The sequence below is a fragment of the Alligator mississippiensis genome, chromosome 4, assembly GCF_030867095.1.
Source record: "Alligator mississippiensis isolate rAllMis1 chromosome 4, rAllMis1, whole genome shotgun sequence".
Classification (NCBI taxonomy): Eukaryota; Metazoa; Chordata; order Crocodylia; family Alligatoridae; genus Alligator; species Alligator mississippiensis.
In genome coordinates, this window is record NC_081827.1 from 170,899,695 (window position 1) to 170,927,039 (window position 27,345).

A 27,345-nucleotide genomic window follows, 5' to 3' on the forward strand; every position below is an offset into this window, starting at 1 on the left:
CACTCTGGATCCTAGCCCTGTCCTCTAAAGTGTCTGCAACTCCGTCTCAATTGGTATCATGCACATATTTGCCAAGTGTGCACTCAGTTCCATCATCCAAATCAGGGCTCATCTAACTAACTATGGGATTAGTTTGCAGCCTTTGGACTTCCACCCAGCTGCCAATCCTCCCATTGCTCTGGCTACACCACCAGCAGCTGGAGGGTCCAGGTTCCCCCTCTCCCAGGCTCCTGCTGCCTGCCTGAGAAAGAGCCTGTGCCCAGGAAGATGAAAATGGGGATTGGGCATCTGCACCGGTGTGCCTAGTACAGCATGTACTCACGTGCCAAGGCCCATACTGGTACAGCTCTTGTGGCCAAGGATTGCATGCACCACTAAGAAGTTGGACAGCCTTGATTCAAATCATTAATGAAGAGGTTAAACAATACAAAACCGAGAACACAGCCCTGGGAAACATTAGTTGATTCCTCCTCCCAACTAGGTATTGAGACATTAACGACTACTCATTGAGCAATTAGAGCTGTGCGAAACTTCGGGCGACGATTTGATTTGGAAGAGATTCGACCTGGTTCAGCAGCCGAATCTCCGAATCCAAACCCGAACCGAATCAGGGGACCAATTTAAAGGTCTGCATCGATTCAAAACTCTCCGAATCTTTGGCAAAGATTCAGAGAGCTTTGATGATTTGGGCAGTCCCCAGTGGCTGCAGCAGGGAGCTGTAGCTAACTCCAAGCTGGTAAGTACTAGGGGTGGAGGACCATGGGAGGGGACCCTGCCAGCCTCCCCCAGTCTTCCCTCATCCAGCCCCTCCCATGGCTGCCCCCATCCACCCCAGCTCAGTACCTTAAAAAAAGCCTTGGTACTCACCGGGTGCTCCTGGGTGGGGGGTGATCCCCAGTGCCCCACGCTGCATGGGGGGTTCTGCCATGAGCCCCCTAGCCCCCCCCCCCCCCCCGCATGCCTTGCCCAGGCCAGCTCCAGCCCTTTAAGAAAAAAAAAAACAAAAAACAAACCAAGAAAAGCCCTGGGACTCACCACTCCTGCAACGGCCTGGGGGTGGGGGCGGGGGGTGTGCAGAGCCCCCCCCACATAGTGCAGGGCAATAGGGATCGCCCCCCACTGGCAGGAACATCAAGTGTGGGGTCTGCTTTTTTTCCTTAAAGGGTGGGAGCTGCCCAGGTGGGGCACATGTTGGAGGGGTTGGGAGAGTGAGGGGGGGCCGGATGGCTTCTGCCCTTTGCCTGGCAGCACCTGCTAAGTTGGGGTGGGTTGTTTTTTGTTTGTTTGTTTTTTTTATAAACAAGAGCTGGGGCAGGCAGGGGATGGGCCTGGCCTGGCAGATTCAGAGATTTGGCAGCAGCCGAATCTCCAAATCAGATTCAGCCAAATCGAATCAAATCACCAAATCAAATCACTGTCCTCCGAATCGAATCTGAAGCAAATGCTAGCCGCTTCGCACAGGCCTATTGAACACGATGTTCCAACCAGTTATATATCCACCTTACAGAGCACTGTATTTTCATCTAATCTGCATTTCTGTAGCTTGTTAAAATGAGAATTTCATGAGAGAGTCAGCAGCCTTGGTAAAATTAGTGCATCACATCCATTGCTCTCCCCTATCCAGGGCTTTCATAGATTTCATAGACATTAGGGCTGGAAGGGACCTCGGAAGATCATCGATCTTCGAACAAGGCTTGTTACCTTATAAAGGGAAATCATGTTGGTCAGGCATGACCAAGATGAGGGCGGGGGAAGCTGTGGACCACCAAACCATGTGGCACCCACAAGGACAGCCCAGCCTGAAGAAAGAGACCATTGGGAACCTGCAAGACGCGGGGCGGCCAGCACTACGGCACAGGTAAGAAACGTGAAGGTAAGAAATAAGGGGCCCCTTGGGACTCGGAGCAGGGGGGCAGCAAAGGCACCTGTCGCAGGGCTCAAGTGCCTATATACTAATGCTAGGAGCATGGGAAACAAGCAGGATGAACTAGTGCTCCTGCTTGCACAAAACATCTACGACTTAGTAGGGCTAACGGAAACCTGGTGGGATTCGTCCCACGACTGGGCAGTACATACTGAGGGTTATAGATTGTACAGAAAGGACAGGGTGGGGAAAAAAGGGGGAGGGGTTGCACTCTATGTCAATGAGCAATATACGTCAACCCTCATCAAGAAGGAATCCAAGGATGAGGAAGTAGGATTGTGGGTTAGGCTACACGGGGGGCAAGGAGAAAGGGATTTGGTGGTAGGGGTCTGCTACAGACCCCCACATCAAGGGGAAGAAAGATGCGGGGCTCCTGAGGCAGCTCTCAGAGGCCATAAAAGCTAAAGAGGCGGTAGTCATGGGGGACCTAAACTACCCAGATATCTGCTGGAAGACACAGACGGCAAAGTCCCACCGCTCACACAGGTTTCTAACCTGTGTACAGGACCTCCACCTGACACAGGAGGTACATGGTCCCACTAGGGGGAATGCCATACTGGATCTGGTATTGGCAACGGGGGATGACATGGTAGGGGACCTACAGATCGGTAGCCATCTGGGGGACAGTGATCACCTAATAATAGAATTCACCATAAGACGTCGAGTGGGTAAGGTAACTAGTAGGGTGAAAGTGCTAGACTTTAGGAAAGCTGATTTCAATGAACTCTAGGCGATTAGTCAAGGACACACTGCAGAGTAGGAGTTTTGAAGTGATGGGAGCCCAAGAAGGGTGGCTGTGCCTTAAGGAAACGATCCTTTGGGCACAAAGGGAGACAATCCCCGTGCGGGGTAAAAGAGGGAAAGGGTCCAGGAGGCTTCCCTGGCTGACCGCAGAAATCCAGGGCAGCCTAAGGGCCAAAAGGGGAAATCCAGGGCAGCCTAAGGGCCAAAAGGGGAGCACACAAAGTGGAAACAAGGAGGGATCACCAAAGACGAATATACCTCCTCTGCTCGTGCTTGTAGGGAGGCAGTTAGATGGGCCAAAGCTACCATGGAGCTGAGGATGGCATCCCAAGTAAAGGACAACAAGAAATTGTTTTTTAGATATATAGGCAGTAAAAGGAAGGCCCAGGGAGGAATAGGACCCCTGCTAAATGGGCAGAAACAATTGGTGACACACAGGGGGGACAAGGCTGAACTCCTCAACGAGTTCTTTGCCTCAGTGTTCCTAAGTGAGGGGCAAGACAAGTCTCTTACTGGGGTTGTAGAGAGGCAGCAGCAAGGCACCAGACTTCCATGCGTAGACCCTGAGATGGTGCAGAGTCACTTGGAAGAACTGGATGCCTTTAAGTCGGCAGGCCCAGATAAGCTCCATCCGAGGGTGCTGAAGGCACTGGCCGACGTCATTGCAGAGCCACTGGCGGGAATATTCAAACGCTCATGGCAAGTCCCGGAGGACTGGAAAAGGGCCAATGTGGTCCCCATTTTCAAGAAGGGGAGGAAGGAGGACCCGGGCAACTATAGGCCAGTCAGTCTCACCTCCATCCTTGGCAAAGTCTTTGAAAAAATTATCAAGGCTCACATATGCGAGAGCCCGGCAGGACAAATTATGCTGAGGGGAAACCAGCACAGGTTCGTGGCAGGCAGATCGTGCCTGACCAATCTAGTCTCTTTTTATGACCAGGTTACGAGACACCTGGACACAGAAGGAGGGGTGGATGTCGTATACTTAGACTTCAGGAAGGCCTTCGATACGGTATCCCACCCCATACTGGTGAACAAGTTAAGAGGCTGTGACTTGGATGACTAAGTCCGGTGGGTGGCGAATTGGCTGGAGGGTCGCATCCAGGGAGTCATGGTGGATGGGTCGGCTTCGACCTGGAAGGGTGTGGGCAGTGGGGTCCCGCAGGGCTCGGTTCTTGGACCGATACTCCTTAACGTCTTCATCAGCAACTTGGACGAGGGAGTGAAATATACTCTGTCCAAGTTTGCAGATGACACAAAGCTGTGGGGAGATGTGGACACGCTGGAGGGCAGGCAACAGCTGCAAGCAGACCTGGATAGGTTGGACAAGTGGGCTGAAAACAATAGAATGCAGTTCAACAAGGAGAAATGCAAAGTGCTGCACCTAGGGAGGAAAAATGTCCAGCACACCTACAGCCTAGGGAATGACCTGCTGGGTGGCACGGAAGTGGAAAGGGATCTTGGAGTCCTAGCGGACTCCAAGATGAACATGAGTCAGCAGTGTGATGAAGCCATCAAAAAAGCCAATGGCACTTTATCGTGCATCAGCAGATGCATGATGAGTAGGTCCAAGGAGATGCTACTTCCCCTCTATCGGGCGCTGGTCAGACCGCAGTTGGAGTACTGCGTGCAATTCTGGGCGCCACAATTCAAGAGGGATGCGGATAACCTGGAGAGGGTCCAGAGAAGGGCCACTCGTATAGTTAAGGGCCTGCAGACCAAGCCCTACGAGGAGAGACTAGAGAAACTGGACCTTTTCAGTCTCTGCAAGAGAAGGTTGAGAGGCGACCTTGTGGCTGCCTATAAGTTCATCACGGGGGCACAGAAGGGAATTGGTGAGTATTTATTCACCAAGGCGCCCCCGGGGGTCACAAGAAATAATGGCCACAAGCTAGCAGAGAGCAGATTTAGATTGGACATTAGAAGGAACTTCTTCACAGTTCGAGTGACCAAGGTCTGGAACGGGCTCCCAAGGGAGGTGGTGCTCTCCCCTACCCTGGGGGTCTTCAAGAGGATGATAAGCATCTAGCTGGGGTCACCTAGACCCAGCACTCTTTCCTGCCTATGCAGGGGGTCGGACTCGATCTATTGAGGTCCCTTCCGACCCTAACATCTATGAATCTATGACCCGCTCTTGGTGAATTCATGGTGGCTGTTCCTGATCACCTTAGTTTCCTGAAGGTGCTTCACAATGGATTCCTTGAGGACCTGCTCCATGATCTTTCCATTTCTTGAGGTCAGGCTAACTGATCTGCTATTCCCCAGATCTTCATTCTTCCCTTTCTTAAAGGCAGGCACTATATTTGCCCTTTTCCAGTCATCTAGGATCTTACCCAACCTCCAAGGAGCTCTCAAAGAGGATAACCAAAGGCTCCAAAATTAATCTTAACCAATTCCTTCAGTACCCTAGGATGCATGCACGTGGCCCTGCCAACTTGAAAGCATTTAGCTTCTCCAAGTAACCCCTAATCTGATCTTCTACTAATCTAAGCTGTTTGTCTCTTTCCTGCCTACTGCACTTGTCATCTAATAGCCGACTTCATTCCATGAAGACTGAAGACATTAAAATACTTCTGCTTTCTCTGCATCATACATAACTAGATTGCCATCTATATTAAAGGACTTGCACTTTCTTTGGTTTTCCTCTTAACTTCTGACATACTCATAGATTCCCTTTCTAATCAATTACCGTTTAATGTCCCTGGTCAGTTTCATCTCAGAAGATGCCTGGGCCTTCCCAATTTTCTCCCTGCATGCCTGTGCAATACCCTCATGCTCCTCTGGTAAATGATCAAATTTACAGTTTTTGTAGTATCAGTTTTAACTCATTGAAGAGATTGTGGTCTAGGCAGGCTGCTCTCCTGCTGCACTTCCCATTCTTTTCACACCTGGAGAGCTTGCCCCTGCACCTTTAATACCACCTCCATAACCGTGAACAACACAGAGGCTGGGGCAGGACACGGCAACCACCTGCAAGTGGTGGGGGCATGGGAGTGGGGAGCTCCGCAGGCAGCCACAGTGGTGTGGGGCAAGCAGCAACAGCCCACAGGCACTGCCGGCAGCACTTCTGTCAGGGGGTGCATCGCCAGTCTCAATCTACGTGTCACCAATGTCCATAAAGTACAGCAAGCTTTCCTGGGTTCCTTTCCCCCTCAGACTTGCTTCTCAGGGGATCCTGCCCACCAGTTCCTAGAGTTTACTTATTTGAAGTCCAGTGCCTTGATTCTGTTGGTTTCCTTCCTTCCCGTAGGATCTTGAACTCTTTCATTTCATAGTCATTATCACCAAAGTTACCATCCAGCTTTGCTTTCTCAATCAGTTCCTCCCTGGTTGTGAGGAGCAACTTGAAAAAGTTTCAACTGAAGTCAACCTTTGCAAGTGTTTTAATAGCAACAAGATCTGACACAAAAATTTCAAGAACATATCACTTCAGTTGTTTGTTTTTCAAAAACTCTTGCCCCAAGAGGGTTTTCCAGTGATGTTCAAGAAAAAACAGTTTGCTTAGACCAAAAATAGTTTTACTACATGAAATTACAACCTTCTGCGTAAAGCTCTCCTATAGATGTGTAAAAATTAAATGAAATATCTACTTTAGTGGGACACTTAAGATGGTTCCTGGTAGGAAGATTCTTTTGGAGAAGTAGGGTGTTCTATCAAGATGTAGTTTTAATAGACTTTTTTTTTTTTTTTTTTACTTTTATTCTATTCTTCAAACAACCACAAAAATCTCAAAGACAAATATTCTTAAATTTATTATGAAAACTGCTAGTTTACAGTCACTGCTCCAGAGAATAAATTTCAGTGAACAGTTTCTTCCCCCGCCCACCCCCACTGTTTAAAGCATCAACAAGCAACCCCCGATTCTGATTTTCAAATCTATGATTAGCATTTACTGTGCCAATTCAAGGTACCTTGAGCCATGAGAATATTCCATACATTTCACACTTTTGTCAGACATGGTAAGGAATAGCACCTAAGGTATCCAAAGTGTCCACTAGTGTTATCTGTAGAAGCCAAGATAATGAAACAGTAGAACACAACCCAACACAAAATCATTTTTCTATTTTATAATACTTTTGGAAAAAATGCAGAGTCTTTCCCACCTATTAAATAAATAACAGCTTAAGGGTGGGCATCAGCCCTAACCTATTGTCAGTTTGTTCAAGAACACGTTTCCATTCTCCAGTGGCATGGATTTGATGGGCCTTAAATACAATGAAACTAAAACCTGTGCAAACCTAAACCTAAAAATACCAAAATCAGTGCTGAAATTTAAACTGGTCAGTGTCTCATTTACTTCTTAAACAAAAAACAAACCATGATTTCCTGTGTTCTTCCCACTGTGGAAGCAGGGGTGCCTATATAAAAAAGTGAGACAAATTCCACAACAGCACCCAAGGGCTGCTTTCAGCAATCATGCTTTAAAAAGATGCATCAGTACCCTTCCAGCCAGATGTTCTGCAGGCTGCCCATTATAAATACTAAACATGGCCACTTTTTTTCCTTTAAAAAGACACACACACAAACATTCTTAATTCAGGAAGACAGAATGGTTCCAGAGTGCCATTCAATTCCTTTAAAATAAATTTATGGTCCTTGCAGGCAGACTCAAAGAAGAGAGCCTGAAAGCCATATGTGCAGAATCCTCAAATGCATTCCAAGTTGATGCCATGCCTTCTTTTAAAAAGCCTGTTAGTTCGGGAAGAGTAAACAATCCCTCCTTTAGCATAGCAAATGATCTTTCCCCGGAGACTGCTTCACAGGCCAAATTCAGGTACGAATATTCTGCCTCCATCATCTCCAGGCTTCAGTTTTTCAGTCTTTACACAAGGTTCAGAAGCACATCATCATCTTAGTATTCTCTGTTCTAAGTGTCACTCCAGAAAAGACTCCGGAGATTACTAAAGGCTTGCTCAGAAGATACTCCCATATGCAGCAGCTGCAGGGAATGAGCTATGTAAGCTTTTCATGTTGAATCTGGTAGTAACAAGCCTAAATTAAAACAAACAAAAAATCCGCTAAGTTTCAGTACCATTTTTATGCTACTAAATACATTATATCAAATCATTTCTCCTGCTAAGAAAGAGGGGAAGGATGGGGGCTAGAATTTCTGCAAGGTCTTTAAAAATAATAATAAAATCACTTAAAATGTGGCAAGCTGAGGCTTTAAATAGAAGTGAAATGTTTTAAGTCTTAAACTCCACATTACATTTGGACCCAGGTATTTGAAAAACAAAACAAAACAAAAAACAAAACCAAAAACAACTTTGGCTCCCCCAAAAATGACGTTTGTTGTCAGGATGTCCCATGACAACCGCATGGAAGTCACACTCTGCTGCAGGTCACTGTTCCCCTAGTTTGCAAGGAGGTTGAGATCAAAAGAAAGGGTCAGAAAGTACCGAGATAAATGCCATGACAATCTGTCTCAAGTCTCAATCTCAACCTAATGTGACCAGATAAATTCACTTCTAAATGAATGGCTTCAATGCAGCTCAGGTGAACAATACCTGAAAATTTAGCAGAAAAGCTTTGGGATGTCAAACAGATTCTTTTAGTGAACTCGGACACTGATCTTTCACCCAGAATTTCGTTAAGAGCATACGTTTGATGTATCATAACAAAAAGCCAACTCTACTTCCAACTTCTGTTGGAGTTAGGTAACTGACCCTTTTGCACTAGAGCTGGTTGAGATTAAATTTTGATGGAAGATTTTGTTGGAAATTCTAATTGGTCAAAACAAAACTGATTATGGAAATGTATTTGTTTTGGTTAATGCCATAGAATGTTTGACTTTCATTAGAACTTTCCTTGGGACAGACAGACCTCCCAAGCCCTCTTAAAATAGGCAATGAAGCCGTGGTATCACCTGGGACATGGACTACTTGGGTTCAAGTCCCTGATCCAAACTCTCCTGAACCTGGGCTTTCTACAGGTGGGGATCCTAACCACTGAAGCTTTTGACTGTTCTGGGATGTGTGTCATGCTCTTTCACAAAGCAGCACAACATGCCTTGCCTTCTGTTCTATATCTGGTTGTTTCACATTGGAAAACTTGATTTTTCTTCACAAAACAAACCAGTCCTACCTCACATTTAAAAGTACAAATGTCAAGACTCCAATATATACTAGAGTGGTTGAAGTCATAGGAGCAGCACAACACAAAGGAATCAAAGCCAGTAAATACTGTTGTTCAGATTACCTACAAAGCATGTAAAAAAAAAAAAAAAAAAAAAATGAATAGGTCTGCTTGAATTTTGACATCATTGTTCCTCACAGCAGATAAAGTTTTGAAGAAAGATTAAGAAATCACAACCAGCTCTAGCTGTGGTCATTGCCATAGGCACAGTACAGAGAACATTAACAATATTTTATTTTAGACAATACCATTTATCTTGAACACTTGCCTTCAGGGTTGTGAACATGATGCCTTGTTCCCCATGCTGGAGAAATGGGTCCATCAGGTCTTCAATTAAGTGTACCTCAGACCCCAAATTCCTTATCCTGTCAAATGAGAGGAAAGAGATGTGCTATTGCATTCCTTTTATCACCAAGTATGCTACCATAATAAAGGAAGAAATGGAGACTGACAAATACACAAAACATCTTTTTCTCTAATCTTTTTTTTTCAGAAGCTTTCCAAAAAAAAGAATAAGCAAGCACCCAAAAAAAAAAAAAGTTAGAAGTAAATGAAAACTTGGAATGATTCAGAAACCATAAAGGCTAGTAAAGAGGCTACCTTTGCTATGCAAGCTAATACTCAAAAGTAGTTAATAGCATATTCTCTGCATATGTAGGTGGTGGTATCCATATTTTATAGACTTAAAGTTACATACTTTTAAGTATCCTAGGAGACTAAACCAGAGTTCTTCTGCTTTATTAAATTCAGTTCTCCTGCTGATTTTTAGTGTATGGGTTTATGATACAAGATGCTTTAAAGTGACAGCTGCTCACCTGGCTCGTAGCACCACATACAGAAAAACAGGAAATAAGTCATCCATGGACCAGAGGAAGTCTTCCTGAAGAGTCTCAAGAACATTCTGAGAGATCTCCTCAAAAGTCTGCTGGATTACCTTCAGTTTGTCAGATGGAGTAAAAGTGGTACTTTGGGAAAAGGAAACAAGCAAGATTACAAGCATTGCAAGTTTCACTTACCACAATGGGAAAGCAGATGGTTAGTTACCATTTTAATTTCTTTTCTACAAAAGAAAATCCAGTCAAACTTTTACAAGTCACTGATCATTTACATCGCAGCAACCATTATTTCTAAGAATATACTAGCTGCACATTACATTAGTAGATGCAAGTGAGCTGGATCAAGACATGCTATTGAATGAAATTCTTGTTTAAGGCTCTTAAACGCATTTGTCATTTGGGAGCATTTGTTTTCCTCCCCTCTCCTTCAAATTCTTTATGTGAAACCACATATCCAGCAATTATGAAATCCTTTTCACAGAGAAAGTTGCTGGGAGTGCCTCTCTCCTGTCCCCACTCTAGCAGTGAGGAGGGCAGAGAAGCAGCAGCCGTTCTGGAGCAGCAGCTGGTGATGATACAAGTGACATCTTTTCCCCTGCAACAGTGAGCCTCCAGCTGCTGCTGTCCAAGGCACAGTACTGGCCATTTACAACTCTGATCTTCCCCATTTTTTATAATAAAAATGGCAATATCATGAGGAAAAATAAAAACTGCAATCTAGTAAATAAAAAGACTGGCAGCATTTAAACATGAATTCAGCAGGTAATGTCAGAGGGTTACCTGATCTGCTGCAAACACTCAACAGCTGAGGCAAAGCAAGAATCTTTTGTACTTGGCATCACCTAGGTAGTCAGGGAGGGGGGTGGGGGAACAGGAAAGAAAAAAAAAAGTTGTTTAGGATTTGAAAAACTCTCGTATATACTTCTGACTGCTCAGAAAGAGACAGATTGTGGCTATTGAAAAATTTAAAATTAATCCATAAGACAGATACATTCAAGGAAAAGCAAGCGGGGTAGATTTGGGGAATCTGTCAGTTGAAAACTTTCACAAATTCTGGTCAAGTTTATTAAATGCCTGTATTGCTGAATGCCACAGCATCTAGGGAGTCTGCCACATAAAACTATCAGGCATATCCAAAACAAAGAACAATGGCTATCATTTAAAAGGGAACATCTAAGGACAGTGGGATGGCTGAAGTCTAGGGTAAGTAGTCCAGCTTGTTGCGTCTGTAGGCAGGGGGTTTAGCACAGCAGAATTTTGTCAGATCCAGAAGACACCCAAATAGTAGATCTTACACACACACAGCCTGAAAATTTATGGGGGAGAAAGAACAGGGGAATTTTTTATTGACTCTGGCAGAAAAGAGCATAGTAAGGCAAACTTTCATACAAAAAGGGATCCAGCTTCACTATAGTACCAGCCAAATGAGAAATGGAACTGGCTGCATAAGAAAGAAACAGTGCAGGATTCCATACACAGGAAAGTGACACTGAGACTGAGGACTCTGACCTGTACCCAAAGAATGCTGGGACAGTGATAGAGCAGACAGGGAAAAATTCAGAGAGGTATTTTACTGTTTGACAAAACTGTCATATTGCTTATGCTAAGACAAGCAATAAAGTAGTTTTTTAAACCCTTCCTAAGGCTGTACAGCTGTTTGCTCCATCACATGTCCTTGAAGAACTGAAATATTAAATCTGAAGTGTCCACAAGGATAGAGTTCTGGGAAATTGTATTTAACATACTGGAGGGCAGGGAGGAGACTGGAATAAGAGCAGATAGGCCCAGGGATGGATCCAGGGGGAATTCAGTAGTGTAGCTGCACCCCAATTGTACTGCCACTGGCTTCAGCTAAGTGTGGCATACCCTTTTTCCCTGCATCTGAAGCCCCTGGGCCAGCAGGGAACACCACAGAGCAAGCACAGGAAGTCGGGTGGAGGCAAATGCTGCTGGGGAAGGGAAACCTGTCCACTGCTGCCACTGTCCCCAGCTAACTTAGGCAGGTGGGGCTGGGCAGGGAGAGGAAGAGTAAGTCCCAGAGCCACTCCAGCTGTGGGCTGCAGCTGCATGGGGTGTTAGGCTGAGCAGGGAACAGCACCCGTGGCAGGTAGGTTTCCCCTTCTTTCATCTGTTCTGCTTCATAATGCTCCCCCACTGGCTGGGAGCAGGTGCTACAATAAGGAACCCATGTACTGCCACTGTTGTCTCTGACAGACAGCATGGGGAAGCCACCCAGTACCAACTGAAGGCTGCAGGTAGCAGCTGTGTGGGTTGCTGGGCTTAGCCTGGGACAGTGGCAGGCGAGTTCCTTCTTTCAGTGCCTGCTCCCTACCAGTGCAGTGGGTAACAGGCGCAGAAAGGAGAAGCCAGCCCCCAGCTGCTACTGTCCTTGGCCAAGGCTGGCATTCCGTATAGTCACTCCCCACAGCATCAACAACACATGCACCCAGCAGCTGGGGGGGGCACAGTGGCAGCAATCAATGAGCTCCCGCAGATGCTGCTGGTGGTGTCAGCAGTGGGGGGAAGGCAGGGTGGCAAGCACTGAACAGGGGTTGGTGATTACCTGCAGATACTGCCGCAGACGCTGCCAGTGGCAGTGGCCAGGGGTGAGTGGCGACCGCCCACAGGCACCTCTGACAGTGTCGGCAGCACCTTTTTGTAGGGGGTGCACTTACACCCCCTATGTGTCACCAGTGCCCCACAGCCACCCCTCTGCCCACCAGGTCCCATGGAAGCAAGAGAAGCAGCCCTGGGCCCCCCTCTCTAGCTTCATACTTTCACAATTGTAGATCAAGTAAAACAGGGTCAAACTTAAAAATATTAAATTCTAATAATGTCCAAATCTTTATAAAGAATAAAGCAGTTATCAATAAGCTTCACCTCTGGTGTGATAGCTGCTAGTCACCAGTGTTGTAAATATGACTTTGTCTGTTGTTTCAAAGCTAAGTGCTAAGAAAACCAAACTTATTGAAATAGAAGAACTCCCTCCTGCCAGCACATTTTGTTTCTAGATGTAAGCTTTGGGCAAAGTGTAGATCAAACACAGTCCAAATGGATGTACCTTTTTATTTTCTCCCAGGATGGACACAGTCACTGGCCAGAATTTCCTAGAAGAAACCCCATATATTGCAGTTAAGAAAACGCAACTTACTGTTCTTAAAAAAGCAGTTTCCAATCTTATGCATGTGACGACACATGCTTTTCTAAAAAACGTGAGGGCTTTCCCCATAAATCTATACTTTGCAGAAAGTTTGGAACATTTCTGTAAGATTAATGCATTTAAGAACAGATGTATTATTTTTGTACCCATAAAACATGCCTTTCCACCACAACCAACTACTACCATTTAAAGAGAGTATATACAATCAATTTGTTTATGGAATTGTATCACAGAAGTTAGAGAAATACAGAAGCAGTGCACGAAAGATGTAATGGTGTCAGGAAACATTTTGATAGTTTGGCTAACATCATCCAAATATTTATTATGCTGGAACCATTATTTTTAGACAACATACTCACGTCTGGACACCAAGAAAGCTCAGAAGAGCTGTATCGGATTGTTTGTTTAGACGAAGAACACATTCCCAGTAAATATCTTCCTCACGTTCGTTGTCCAAGGCATATAACATAAACAAAGGAGGGTAGAGTCGTGGTAACAACACAGGAAGCAGCAGCCCAGAACTGGTAACCGCATAGCTAAAAGTGGCAAGAAAGAATCATTTATAGATAACAAATTAAGCTAAAATAACAAGTATGCTGCTATTTTAACATGCGCATTTTCTGTTGGGGAAAGGATAATTAAAAGGATGCCAATTAATGGACTAACATCTAGCTAAGTGATATATAAGAGCAAGACACTACTTTGATTAACAGAGTCCAAGTGCAATAGCGCAGTACTAAAGCCTGGGTTTTCTTAATCTAAAACTTGAGTGCTACATTATATTTCCAGATTCCACACATTCCTGCAGTGTGAAATTTGCCTTTTGCCTCTACTCTGGGGTGCCTAGGAGGAAATACTTCTTGCAAATATTACATGGCTGTTTGGCCATCAGTATCTATTTTCATAGGCAAAGGCTAAGAGTTTTTCCTTTGGAAAGTGCAATATAGGTGCAACCTAATTCAGGACACCACTTAAGCACATCCCTGTCTTTAAATAGGTGTTTAAGTGCTTTCAGGATAAGGTATATTGTGTGAAAAATAATTCTTTACTAGCTTTTTGAAGAAATCTCCCTACACACCCAGGTTCAGGAGATTCTGATCTGGAGTCAGTTTTCCCACTGCAGAAGGATGTCCTTCCCTTTGTTTCAGTCACAATGGGTGGAATTGTGCTGCCCTCTTCTGGGAGATCAGGAAACAAAAACCTAAACAAAACAAATCACATTACACCAATCCATTTGCTAACATACTAAAAATGCAGGCATTCTCCAAGACATCCAGGATCACCATGGAGAGTTTACAGTACTATAAATTTATGCATGGATTATATTTATTTATTTACACCTTTTAAGAGGTATCTTACAAAACAGTTAAAGGCCAGCTAAATGCCAAAGCAGCCTCTTTTATTTAGGTTGTATCATGCCGCAGGTGAAAGCCTGCTAACTAGAAACTATTTGCATTAAGCAGAACTCTACTACAGTGCAAGAGGAGAATATTCCCAAGGCTGTTCTAAAGCGCACTCCTCTTGCAAAGAGCAATTTTTCCAACTATTTAGTTGGTCTAATAAAAGATATCACATTTACCCAAAGAACCTCATCTCCTCTACCCCCGATTTCCATGTGCGTGATCTGTGGGGACCGGTTTAGAAACACCTTTGAGACAAGCTAGCAACAACTACTTTTAGACTAATGTTGAAGAATGCCTTCTGCTACAGGCAGATCCTTAATAAGTAAAACACACCATGGGATAGGGGTTGGAGGAATGGGTTTGCTGTTCTGATTTGTCAAGTCAGCTAAAGCAGAAAATTCTTTCAAGACAGTTCCTAAATGCAAAATTCTTTAAAGTGAAGTAGATGCTGGCACATTCGGTCTAAATTAGTTCTAGCCAGTTAAAATAAAAGGTGTCTCTATTGATCCAACAGAAGCCTAACTTAAAATCTGATTCTTTTTACCTGACCAACTGGAAGATGCGTTTGAGGTAGGATTTAATTTCTCTCACAGCTTCCTGTAGTAATCGCCGATTAGCTCCCACTCCAACGTAAGTCATTCTGTACACAGCTACTAGGGTCTCCACAAGTCTTCCCAAGGGATGGAGAGGGGTGTCACAGGCCTGAAGGGAGAGGTATTAAAATCACATGATCAGATGGTTATGCAGCTACAAAACAAGTCCAAGAGATTTTCTAAAGTTCAAGAACTGAAAATAAGTCTCAGTTTAACTGCTCAAAGATCCAGTAATTTAACCTTCAAACAAGCTACTGTGTGCTACACTTACCAAGTCATTTCATTAAGGCACTCAGCCAAAATCTACTGGCAGTTGCGCAGCAACTGTGAAATGGTTAAGCCCATCACACTGCAGAGGATGCTCTTCCCTCCCTTCCTGGCTGGAAGAAGGGACAGCACCAGCAGCCATTAAATTTTTGTACTTCAGTTCCAGCACAGAAATCACCTTTACAGCTTGAGAGGTGTATCTCAATTTTGGAGAGCAGATTACTGGGGGAAAAGTTGTATGTGGCTTGTGAGTAAGTATGACATGCAAGTACAGAAAGGACCAAAAGGAACCACACCTGAACAACAACTGAAGTCAGCAGGATAACTGGAAGTTAGCAGGTTATGAAACCTTAAACCAGACTTTACAGACAAGAACCAAAAGTGGTTGGTTATGATACCTTTATTAAATATTTCCTGATGTTTTCATATTTCTCTAGTGTGAAGGCACCAACATGTTGTGGAATGAATTCCAAACTCTCCAGTGTCTGAGTGTGTGAACGACTCAATACTTCTGGGCTGTAGCAATACAAAGGACAGACACAGTCTATATTCTAATAATACAAGACACGCTCTACAAATAAACCAATTACTGATTTTTAGAGTCTAAATGTAGATATATATTTCCCCCTGCCCCCACAAAACAGTCTCTTAAAAACAGGCAAAGGATGAGAAATGGAGCACAAGGAAACAAATTCCATCCACCATGTTCTCTTCTCTAAACTTCCCAAACTTGACACTGGCCATATACATGCATTATGTTTCTACCTGGAAAACTTCAGATTTCCCAGCAGAAACCAGACATGTATGGGAATTTGTACCAGTTTCTCCCCAAACAAAACCAAACCGTCAGTTTTGGCAGAAAAATTCAAGACTCCAACCTGGCAGAGGTTGCTCCTGGGAGAGTTCTTCCTGGGAGGAGGAATGCCTGTATACTTCCCCACTACTTGCTGCCCAACTCCTGGTTTCCAGGAGGAATCAAGGAAAAGCTCCCCACACCTTCCCAAGATTGGGATCACCCTGGTATGGGGAAGGCAGGGGAAGCAGTTGCTCCTGCTATTCCCATAGACCAGTAAGGGAGGGAAGGAGCAGCCACTTGTTGCTCCATACCTGCTCTCACACCAGAGCGAGTCCTCACTAATGCTTTGCGATTCTTTCCTGCAGGTCCCAACATCTTGAATAGCTTTTCTACATTTTCAGATGAAATTTGAACACGTTCTCCTCTAAAAAGGCCTCTACCTTAACTTTTATTTCTTAGCTTTTCAAATCCATTACGAATCATTCTGAAATACATAGTGTTAACAGAACTCTTTTAGGGCTGTGAGAAACAGCAGTGTTCTGCTTTGACTTCCGTTTCAATGGAACAGCGTTTCATTTAGAAAGCACTGTTCCATTTTGTCAAAATGGTTTCGCTGTTTTGACATTCATAGATGTTAGGGTCGGAAGGGACCTCAATAGATCATCAAGTCCGACCCCCTGCACAAGCAGGAAAGAGTGCTGGGTCTAGATGACCCTAGCTAGATACTCGTCCAACCTCCTCTTGAAGACCCCCAGGGTAGGGGAGAGCACCACCTCCCTTGGGAGCCCGTTCCAGACCTTGGCCACTCGAACTGTGAAGAAGTTCTTCCTTATGTCCAGTCTAAATCTGCTCTCTGCTAGCTTGTGGCCATTGTTTCTTGTAACCCCCGGGGGCGCCTTGGTGAATAAATACTCACCAATTCCCTTCTGTGCCCCCGTGATGAACTTATAGGCAGCCACAAGGTCGCCTCTCAACCTTCTCCTGCGGAGGCTGAAAAGGTCCAGTTTCTCTAGTCTCTCCTCATAGGGCTTGGTCTGCAGGCCCTTGACCATACGAGTTGCCCTTCGCTGTACCCTCTCCCTTCGCTCATAGGCTATAATGGGGGAAGCACGAAATGGCCTATAAACTCCCCCCACAACGGGCTCAGTTCCCCAGGGCTGCAAGTCGCTGGGAGCTGAGCCCAGTGGCGGGAGGCGCTTCCCACCACCAGGCTCAGTTCTCCAGCACTGGGGCAGATCAGGGGGGAAGAGAGGCTGGCTGTGGCCCTGGCCTTTGCCTCCTGGCTCGGTTTACAAGGCCAGAAAATGGACCCCCTGCCTGTGCTCTAATCACCTGAGGCTGGACAGCAGCAGGAGCGCAGGCAGGGGGCCCAGTTCCTCAGTGCCGTGGGTCCTGGCCCACCGCAGGAGCTTGACATGGGCTTCCAGGTCAGGTGATTCCATAGGCAGCCGTGGAGTCTGAAGTTTGCCGTGGAGTCTGAAGTTTGCCTGCAAGCCCTGCCGGCCTGGCTGCCAGCCCAGTCCCTGCCCTGCTCAAACCCCCCAGCCCTCCACTAGGGGGAGACGCCTTCACACAGAAGCTGGAAGAGAGACTGTCCCAGAGCAGAGCAAGAGAAAGCAGAGCAGCCATCGTGGGTTGCTTGCTCCCCCACTAGGAGCTGAGCCCAGTGGCAGGAGGTGCTTTTCTCTACCAGGCTCAGCTGCCAGCAGCTCCCAGCCCCATAGAGCCTGGTGGCAGAGTGCAGCCCTAGCTCTGCTCACCTCCCGCCACCAGGCTGAGCTCTGTGGGGCTGGTGGATCCAATCGGAGCGCAGCCTGGCAGCAGGAGAAAAGGAGAGCCAGGGCTGCGCTCCCCACCAAGCTGAGCCACATGGGGCTGTGGAGCCACTCAGAGTGCAGCCCTGGCTCTCCCGTGCCTCCCACCACCTGGCTGGCCGCTTCAAAATTAGAAACATTTTGACAAGCATCATTGCGTTTCAAAGCCCTTCGTTTTGTTCCGATTTCATCGTTTCGAGGTCGAAATGAAATAGCCGGCAAAGCTTCACACAGCCCTACTCTCTATATATGAACCAACTCCCCATTAGTCTTCCCTGGAATTTAGCATTCTTCCAAATAGTTAGATTACTGCTGTTTCTAAACATTTACCTAGCACTACAAAGAGATAGGTAAATATACACGTGGAATTAGACACCTCTTCCAATCTGTATCACCTGGTACCCTCTCACACCAAATGCCAAATGGGGGTAAAAGCCAGTTATAGGGATCAAACAAATGCCAACTAGTAAGAGACTCAAACTGATGCCAACCCCTATACTCTGGAACCAACATTCTGCATCAGGAGGCAGAATCAGTGAATTTTTCATGTTTGAACTTAAGTCTCACAATGTCAAGAGCACCAACCTGTCTTTGTGTTGACGCCGATTGGTGGTCAGGGCCACAGCAATACTATCCCAAGCCTTCCATCTATCCCCTTGGCCTGGACTCTCACAACCCAGCTGCTGCCAGCATTCTTCAAACACTGCTTTCCATTTCTCATCAGCAGGTACTGCTAAGAGTCCAAGCTTCCTCCTAACAATAACAAGCATTAAAATTAAAACAGTCATGTTTGAAGTCACAATATTTAGGAATACTAAAGTCAGCTTAATCTAACACATTGAGCTGCATTATGTTGACCTGATATGTAAAAAATTCTTTATGGTAAAGTATTAGCATTGAAAATAAAGTTAGAACAGAAAAAAAGACTTGGACCTATAGTAGTTTGACTTGCTAGGGTTTCCAAGATGACCTTCTTTTAAGAAGCAGAACAGCACTAGTCTTCCATTCTCAGACAAATACATGACCTATAGTAGGGACTGTTCCCCAATTCTTCCCTTTAGAAGAATGTGAAATCAATTTCTGCTTTTTTTTTTTTTTTTAAATAGTGTTATAACACATATAATCCAATACATATGACTTGTGAAAATAGAGACAGTTAGCAGTGCGAGTCTGATGTCAAATAGAAGGCAAGGTCGATTTGCACCTATAGATTAACCAATATGTCTACTTTGGTTAGTCTGTAAGGTGCAAAGCTACCCTGCCTTCCTCTGAAAATGTCCATTGCTTTGCTGGCTTGGAAGTCATTGGTAACGAAAGAATGCACAACCCAACTGACTGTTTTCACCACTGATGCTGACTGAGAAGGCCTAGAGATCCATGTAACGAAGAAAAGGTTTTCTTTTGACATCATCTAGAACAGTGGGATCAGTCCATGACTAGTACTCCTCGACATTACGGACTACAAATAAGTTGCAAGTAACTAGTAGTTCTAACTCAACAAACCATTATACACTCAATTTTTCATTCATAGTAGGTTTATCAGCCTTGAGTTAAGAACATGCAACACTGATTGAAAAGTTGTCTCATTTTGTATCATCATAGGAGTGGGCATTAATTTGTGGGGGTTTTTAAAAAAAAACAAAAACACTAGACCAATAAGCGTTGACTTGAGGCACCTAAAAAGAGAGGCAGCTAAAGCCCCTTGTTTTGCAGACAATCTTCACAAATATGTAAATATTTATTCATAGACTCCCTACTGGGGTGAAAAGCAGACATCTACTAAGATTGCAAGTGTTCAGTTCAGCAGGGAAGCCTGGTTAACTTGGCATCCAGTTGCAAGTGTCAGTACTGTCAAAATAAATTACCAGTAAGTGCTGCAGGGAGCATAATGAAGTCAGCCATGCAAAAACATGAGGGCTGTTTCCCACGCTAATATATTTCTAAAAATTTGAGTAAGTTTAATGATCCTGAAACTAATGATTCAATAACAGTACTTATGAGCAGGTATAGAGTTAGTAAATATTTTGAAATTATCTATAGGTCTGCCAATTGATTTCTGGGTTGATGTGAAGAACAATTAAAATCAAATGCATCTTCATTATCACTTAAAATGAATCAGAACTGGGGTCTTCAGAGAGAAATCACTAGGCTAATCCAATGTGCTGCCTATTCCCCAGATTAATTTCTAGAATCACTTTTGCAAAGGGTGGTACTTAATCATTTTAGCAATCCAAGAGGTTCCTCTATAATATTCCTAGCAATTAACTATGCACGTTCCTAGTTCTACTGATATGAATCCATACTATACTGGATTTTTTTGATGACAGACTCCTCCACAGAACTATTGTCAAATTAGAAGGTATGCAACCAATGTAACCCCTCCAATTTTACTATTTCATTCTCCACGCTAGCCTTGCTGAAGTCATGCTTCAGCTGAAGTGGTCAGTTAACTTAAATTTCAAAACTGTCATTACCTTCATGCCCAAAGCAGCATTGAAGAGAAAGGAGGAGAGTGACCCTCACCCACTTCCACAATCCTGAAGCTTGTTTTCATTGTTCTGCAACTCCTACTTAACAGTACCATGTACAGTAAAAGGCATCACAATAAACAGTCTTTAAAAAGTTAGCGTCAGATGCCAAAATGCTTTAAGTTATCTAAATAGCTTCAGAACAGGTCTGTAGTTATATAGAGACACTCAAGAGCACCACTGCATTAGAACAATTGGTCCCCAGCCAGCACTTACAATACTTTAGGTTTGTCTTTCTCATTGTCATACAAGCTGGGTTTAAAGTAGGTTCCAGTGATTTTTATCCCAGATCCCCATTCTCCATTGAAGAGACCTTCAATATAATCTCCATTTGGCAAGGTGAGTGTTCCCTTGGAGAGTCAAGAGAACAGAGAAGACAAAATAAAACGTTAAAACTGAAAGCCATTCATAGAAGAGACTGAACTAGAATGAGTTTAAAAAAAGGCCAAGGGTACACAAGTCATAATTACAACCTTTCCACTAAGAGTCCAGTTATCTGAAAACTCTCCTTCATAGACTGTATCATCTTCAGAAAGCAGAATCCCAGTCCCCTACATAAAAGAATAATCACAATTAGCATAATAATGGACCAATAAATATAGAAAGTAATCATCACTGAAAAGACTTCATACTAGATTTAGGGATAAACTGTAGTATGATGATTTTTGAAGTGATAGCCAATGAAGGAGCCTATAATAGAACACAGATGAACACAGAAACACCAACATTAGAGGATGGAATAGGAACAAGTTCTTCCAGGTTTTAACAGTCCAGTATGTGGGAGTACCCTATATAGAATAAACAACTGTTACTAGGCAGGGGAAGGGCTGGGGGGACAAAAACTACACACCACACATGCGTGCATACATGTGTACACACTAGACAGCCTAGAATCCAACTCACCATCATTTTGTTGGTATTAAAAGCTCCTTCATAATACAGTCCAAACTGAGTAACTACAACACCATTCCCCTGGCAGAGGTCATCTTGCCACATTCCCATATATTTTTCACCCCTGCAGAAATAGGTGATGAAAAGAAAAAAAAAATTATAGGCAACTAAAATAGTTTTGTAGATCGACTAGTTTATTCATGAATCACTCCTACTGTCTCTCTAATGTGACACTGAATTAATAGCTTCTAGAAGAGTCAGAAGCAGTACGTTTGAATTCTGTATGACAACTGCTAATCTGATTTCATCAGTTCAATGAAAGGACAGCCAACTACCAGAAAGACAAGAAAGCAAAAGATATCCTTCATTAATTTATTGGCAGCCCCATCACATCAAAACCTAGCATTTCTAGTTTTTCAAGAATTGCACATTTCAAGATGACAGAATGAGACCCCGATAAAGCAAATGTTTAAGTGACTAGATGTGAACAGTAGCTATAAGAAGAGAAAAAGGGAAGACTTGTGACCTGAATCCACACTAACTGACCTTTGAAGGACCCATATATAAAAGAAGATCCATAGCAATAAGAGATGTATAAACAATGGGTAAAAGGTTACATGAACTATGATTATGCTTTATTATTCAGACTTCTTGACACACCCAAACTAAGCTGTCACAACCTACAGAGTCCCCATTTTACAGAGGGGTGGTCAATTAGGAAAGAAAGGCCTCCTGTTCCACTTATATCAAGTGCACTGGAACAAAAGATGGAGCACAAGAGTACAAAAATGGTCAGAAACAGAACACAGGACCAGGGCATGGAAAAAAAAGAACACTGCAGTTAAGACATTCATTTGGTTCATAGGTTAATAAATATTTAAAGACAAAGAATAAAAGCAAGCATGTGTGTTCATTTTAATGGAACTAATGCATTACTGCAATAGAAAAAAGTTAGAGCCCACATGACTTAAGGAGGAAGATGCAACATGCTCAGCTTCTGGAATGGAGGAAGGAAGAGTAAACTCCTGGTTTCCCGAGATGCATTATTGCCAAATGACACACGAGTAAATGCAACCTTTTATCTGTAGTCCTTTAGGCCCTGTGACTAGTGAAAGAGGGAATCCTCTGGGCTCCAAAAAGGTGGGTACCTACACACCTCCTACCCAAAAAAGGAAGGAATACTGCTATAAAAAAAAGGTATCCAAGTGATAGTGAAGAAATAAATTGCACAGGGCCTTTGATCCAACTTATCCAAAGGAGGTGACAGTAAAAACTAGGTTCTGAATTCCACTCTCCACCAGAAGTTACAACTTTCCACATGGAGAAACAGACTAAATGGACTAATGAAAAACAATTTGATGGCAAGAACAGGAACAGTAAGTAGCTAAATATGAAGTCTTCTGAAGAGTGCAAGGGAAACATGTAACAGAACCAAGTGTGAAACAGACTGGAAGGAACTTGAGATTTTTGACTGAAAACTGTTGTATAACCAGGAAACTTTTCATGGCTTCTCGCTCCTCTCTCAAATGGGCTTTCAAGTCAGTAAATTGGCAGCTACTACTTGGATTTCATAAAATCCAAGAGCTTTTTCACAGAAAAGGAACACTTCATTCAAAGGAGGTTAGCGGATGTGTGTACAGGTGGCTATCTACTTATTTGGGCTGAGGCAGCATCCATTTTCAGTGCATTATTTTTTTCAGCTCATTTCCCTCATTCATGAGAAGGTGAAGTAATTTGCCCCTAGCTTTGAGAATAAGTCAGGGGCTTCACTGTAGGTTAACCAAAATTTACTTAGTTCCTACAGCATATGTAACTAGCATATTATATTTTTAGGATTTCTATTGTAAACATATTACCTTGTAATATCATCGAAGACTCCATATCCAGTCTTCTTATCCATTGACCACTGGCCAATGAACATACTAGGCGAGGAAGATGTCAGTTTGCCACTGCGCAGGAGGCCATGTCCATGACGCACATTATCCTGAAAGCAGCCTTCATACACCTCTCCAGTGGCATAGCTGCAATCACAAAAGAGAATGAGTACAGCTTTGGTGATCCATGTTGTTCCACATTGATCCATACTGTATCCAGGTTTTCAGGGATAGATAATGAACCTTTTCTTTCAGATCACATTAAAATCATGTCCACCTCTGGAATCATATTAACAAGTATGTTTAAGATGTAAATGAGACAGGACCACTACTTTTAAAGAACCTTTTTAAAGCAAGATGGGGAGATACTATTTGGTCTGCCATTATGACATTTCAAGAAGGGAAAATGTCACCTTAAAAACTGAAAGGATGTGGCAACATTAAAATGGAAACAAGATAACAGCCATCAGTGTATTCATTAACAGTAGAAAGCACCCAAAGAATTATTAAAATTAAAGCCAATTAACTACTGCCAGGAACTTGGGAGATGCAATGATAGAGTCCCAATACAAGAGTTCTCCCTTCTAAAAAGAAAGCAGTGCTCCAATACAAGAGGATTGCAACTGAAAACAGTACTTGTAATATCAGATCAAGTTCAGAGTCTCCCATCCCCTTCCTGAACTACAAAACACCTTCTGTCAGAAAGGTAATATGTGGTCCATACCTGTAGACTCCTTGTCCACACATTTTGCCCTCCTTCCAGTATCCCACATAATGGTCATCTTTGTTCAATGCTTTGTTTGGCACCCTGTATTCACCATACCTGCCAACACATGAATATCAAACAAAACCTGAGCAGCCATATTACAAGCATATACACAAATCCATTATTTTACTACTGCATAAAAAACCCCCATATTTTAAAATTTTAATGCACTAAGTTATGATTTCACTGGCATTTCACCAACATCAGCAGTTAGCACATTTTGTACCAAAGTAACAACTTTCATATCACTAGGGGGTGTTACCCTGCATTATTTTCAACACATTTAGTTCTGGTCTGGTCTTGGGGGTAGAGGGGGAAGGAAGGGGGTGCAATGGGGGCAGACCCAATGCAGAATGGGAGTGGGGCCAGACAAGGGGCCCCGTCTGTCGTCCCCCCTACCCATGACAGCAGGGGCTGAAGGGCCAAAAGTAGGGCCAGAGGCATGGGGGAGCCACGGGGCAAGAGGCAGATCAGTGGCAGTGCAGGGTGTTGGGTGAAAGCATGCCATCCTCACCCCCCACATCTTCCTTGATGGGCGACTGGCTAGTAGTTTATAAGTTTCATTTCACATTAACTCCCTCTCCATTGCTTGCTACCCTCTTCATTCTTGGGTAAGATAAATTTTGCTTTTAATGTTATGGCAAATTAAGCTCACAATTTGGGTTCAATACTTAGTATCCTTAATAGGCATTAAGAATATTAAGAAGAATAAATTGTTTTTGTCTTATCTTTGGAAAGTGGCACAGGAAACTGAATAATCATAATTTTAACATCCAAAGCAAGAGTATGCCACTGAACTTATAGTTAAAGAGATTTCATGCTTTTTGAAAGAGTAACAAATAATGAAGCCATTTCATCTGGGGGTGGAGAATAGCATCTTGGGACAAAGAGAAACCAAGCAAAAGATTTAAAAAATGCAGTGTTGCTTTTTCAAGCAAAAAAAGCAACCTAACAAAGTTCACACACACTTTCATTGTCAAATCTCTTGCCATTTCCTTGAGGCCTCCATCACTTTGAAAACTGAACTTACACTGTTCATGGACAGGCTTTGTACATGTTTTGTGAGATGTCTAGTACACTTATTTGTTAGCTATGCAATATTTTATATACAAATCTCAGACTAAAGAGTGCTACCTCCCATAAACAAATATTTATGTTCTCTTGCTTAGTAAAGTCCACTCTTACCCATCTTCTAAACCGCTCCTGAACATTCCCAAATACATCCTTCCATCTGCCCATTTTAGGACACCCCTGGAATACACACACACAGAAATAAAGCAGTTACCAGATGAAGATGGTTCTCTTAAAAAAAAAAACCCTTCATTAAAAAGCACACTAACACGTAACAGCAAAAACTACCTCACTCCTCCTATCCCTTTCAAGTCTTAAATGCTTTTACCTGCCATTGGGTTTCCCAGAAAGCCACCTTCCATCATAGGTAGCATCCTTAAGCCGAGGATCCTTATAAAAAGTGTATTTGGCACTACGAGAGATGGGAGGTTCTTGTCTCTGGATATTCCCACTACCTCCATAAGGGGGCAAATCAGAAGTTCCTCTAAGAGCTTGATCCACAGCTTGGCTTATAGCCCTCAGCCACTTTGTCTGAAATAGATTAGAGAAGAATTTTATTATTCAAACCCTTGCCTGTCAATTATCTTTAGCATTTCTTCTCTAAGCACCCTCTGCACCCTCCCCACAATATGTCTCTATACACATTATCACTACTCCAGATATGAATACAAAAAGAAAAAGCCAGAGGAGTTAGAAATGTATGTACTTAGATAACTGTTTTTTTCTTACGTTAGTCCTGAGACTAGATAGATCAGGGGTGGGCAAATCAGTGGATCCAGCTGGCAGCCAGACTCCATTTCCCAGAAGCCCCTGCCCATGTGGCTGGGGCCAGTTTCCATGGAGACCCCAGCAGCAGCTGCACTGTGATAGTGCAGGGCCGGGGTTTCTGTGGACACCAGTCCCAGCAGCGCTGGGCAGGGAGCAGCTCCAGAGCTGGTCTAGGATCTTGCAATGGTGACAGCGTGGTCCGGAGCCAGGGCACAGCCACAAACTGCTGCCTGCACATCCCTGCCCAGAACATGCAGGCTGCAGGTTGCAGCTCTGCCCCGTCTCCAGACCACAATGTCACTGCTGCAAGATCCCAGCCTGGTGCCAGAGCAGCTTTCCACCCTGCCAGCCCAGCTAGGGCCACTCTTCATGGAAACCCCAGCCCCATGCCATCATGGTGCAGCTGCTGCTGGGGTCTCCACTGAAACCAGCCCCAGCCACATGGGCAGGGGCTGCTGGGAAATGGAGTTCACTGTTGGCTGGATCTGGCCCACAGGCTAGACTGCCCACCCCTGAGATGCATTCCTCCCCCCCACCCATCTCATTAAAAGGATCTAAACAGGGTATTTTGAAGCATCACAAAGATAATCAGGAAAGTCCACGCATCTGCATACCTTTTCTTGTGGTGTTGATGAAAGGAGAATAAGTTGTTCCTCTGGTGTAGTGATCTTCAAACCATTCCTAAACATAAACAAGAATAAACCCATATTAGAAAGAATCTACGCATTATATGATGAAATTTCAGTCTCTTAAAGTAGGGATATTGTAGCAAGATTGGTGTTGTACAGGAGAGGATATTCAAGATTAGCATTACTTTCTTTTCAACTCAGAATTTGAATAGTAACATCCACAGAAGACTGTTCACCCATCTTGCTCAACCCCAACTTTAAAAAAAAGCAAAAACAAAAAACAAAAACCAAGCAGACATACAATCATTCATAGTTGGTAGGGTAACAAGGGACCTGAGCAGATCATCAAGTCCGACCCCCTGCCATAGCAGGAAAAAGTACTGGGGTCAAACAACCCCAGCGAGGTTAGTCTAACCCCCTCTTAAAGACCTCCAGGATAGGAGCCACCACCACTTCGCTTGGAAGTTGGTTCCAGCCCCTAGCCACCCTGACAGTGAAGTAGCGCCTCCTGATATCTAGCCTGAATCTACCCTCTGCCAGCTTGTGACTGTTATTTCTAGTCACTCCTGGTAGTGCTTGGGGAAACAGGGACTCCCCCAATACCTGTTGGTCCCCTCTGACTAGTTTGTAACAGGCCACTAGATCCCCCCTCAGCCTTCTCTTGTGGAGGCTGAGCAGGTTCAGGTCCCTCAGCCTCAGCTCATAGGGCCTGCCCTGCTGCCCCGATCATGCAGGTGGCCCTCCTCTGAACCCTCTCAATGCTGTCCACGTCCCTCCTGAAGTGCGGTGCCCAGAACTGGATGCAGTACTCCAACTGCGGCCTGACTAATGTCGCAAAGAGGGGGAGGATCACCTCCTTGGACCTGCTTGAGATGCATGACAAGGTGAGGTTGGCCTTCCTGACCACGTCCCCACACTGTCGGCCCATGTTCATTTTGACATCAATAATGATTCCAAGATCCTTCTCTGCCTCTGCACTGACAAGAAGGGAGTTCCCCAGCCTGTAGGTCTGCTGCTGGTTCTTCCTCCCCAGGTGCAGCACCTTGCACTTGTCAGTGTTGAAACCCATCCTGTTCTCATCTGCCCACACCTGTAACCTGTCCAGGTCTGATTGCAGCCTACTCCTCCCTTCTAGCATGCCCACAT

The 27,345-nt window shown here is 44.2% G+C and overlaps 1 protein-coding gene across 1 annotated transcript in view; it reads right to left on the reverse strand.

The window, feature by feature from the left end:
* Positions 1–6,396: 6,396 nt before the first annotated feature.
* Positions 6,397–27,345, reverse strand: part of ALS2 (alsin Rho guanine nucleotide exchange factor ALS2) — a 58,362-nt gene continuing 37,413 nt past the window's right edge. Inside the window, exons 17-34 of the mRNA XM_014594185.3 lie at positions 26,185–26,251; positions 25,131–25,333; positions 24,917–24,982; positions 23,690–23,788; positions 22,948–23,112; positions 21,104–21,215; positions 20,674–20,751; positions 20,417–20,550; positions 18,258–18,425; positions 15,461–15,578; positions 14,747–14,904; positions 13,878–14,000; positions 13,159–13,335; positions 12,701–12,746; positions 10,420–10,481; positions 9,619–9,768; positions 9,072–9,168; positions 6,397–7,660 (exon numbers count right to left, since the gene is read on the reverse strand). Coding sequence (XP_014449671.1) covers positions 7,622–7,660; positions 9,072–9,168; positions 9,619–9,768; positions 10,420–10,481; positions 12,701–12,746; positions 13,159–13,335; positions 13,878–14,000; positions 14,747–14,904; positions 15,461–15,578; positions 18,258–18,425; positions 20,417–20,550; positions 20,674–20,751; positions 21,104–21,215; positions 22,948–23,112; positions 23,690–23,788; positions 24,917–24,982; positions 25,131–25,333; positions 26,185–26,251 — 2,062 coding nt within the window. The 3' untranslated portion in view covers positions 6,397–7,621. The remainder of the gene's footprint in view (positions 7,661–9,071; positions 9,169–9,618; positions 9,769–10,419; positions 10,482–12,700; positions 12,747–13,158; positions 13,336–13,877; positions 14,001–14,746; positions 14,905–15,460; positions 15,579–18,257; positions 18,426–20,416; positions 20,551–20,673; positions 20,752–21,103; positions 21,216–22,947; positions 23,113–23,689; positions 23,789–24,916; positions 24,983–25,130; positions 25,334–26,184; positions 26,252–27,345) is intronic.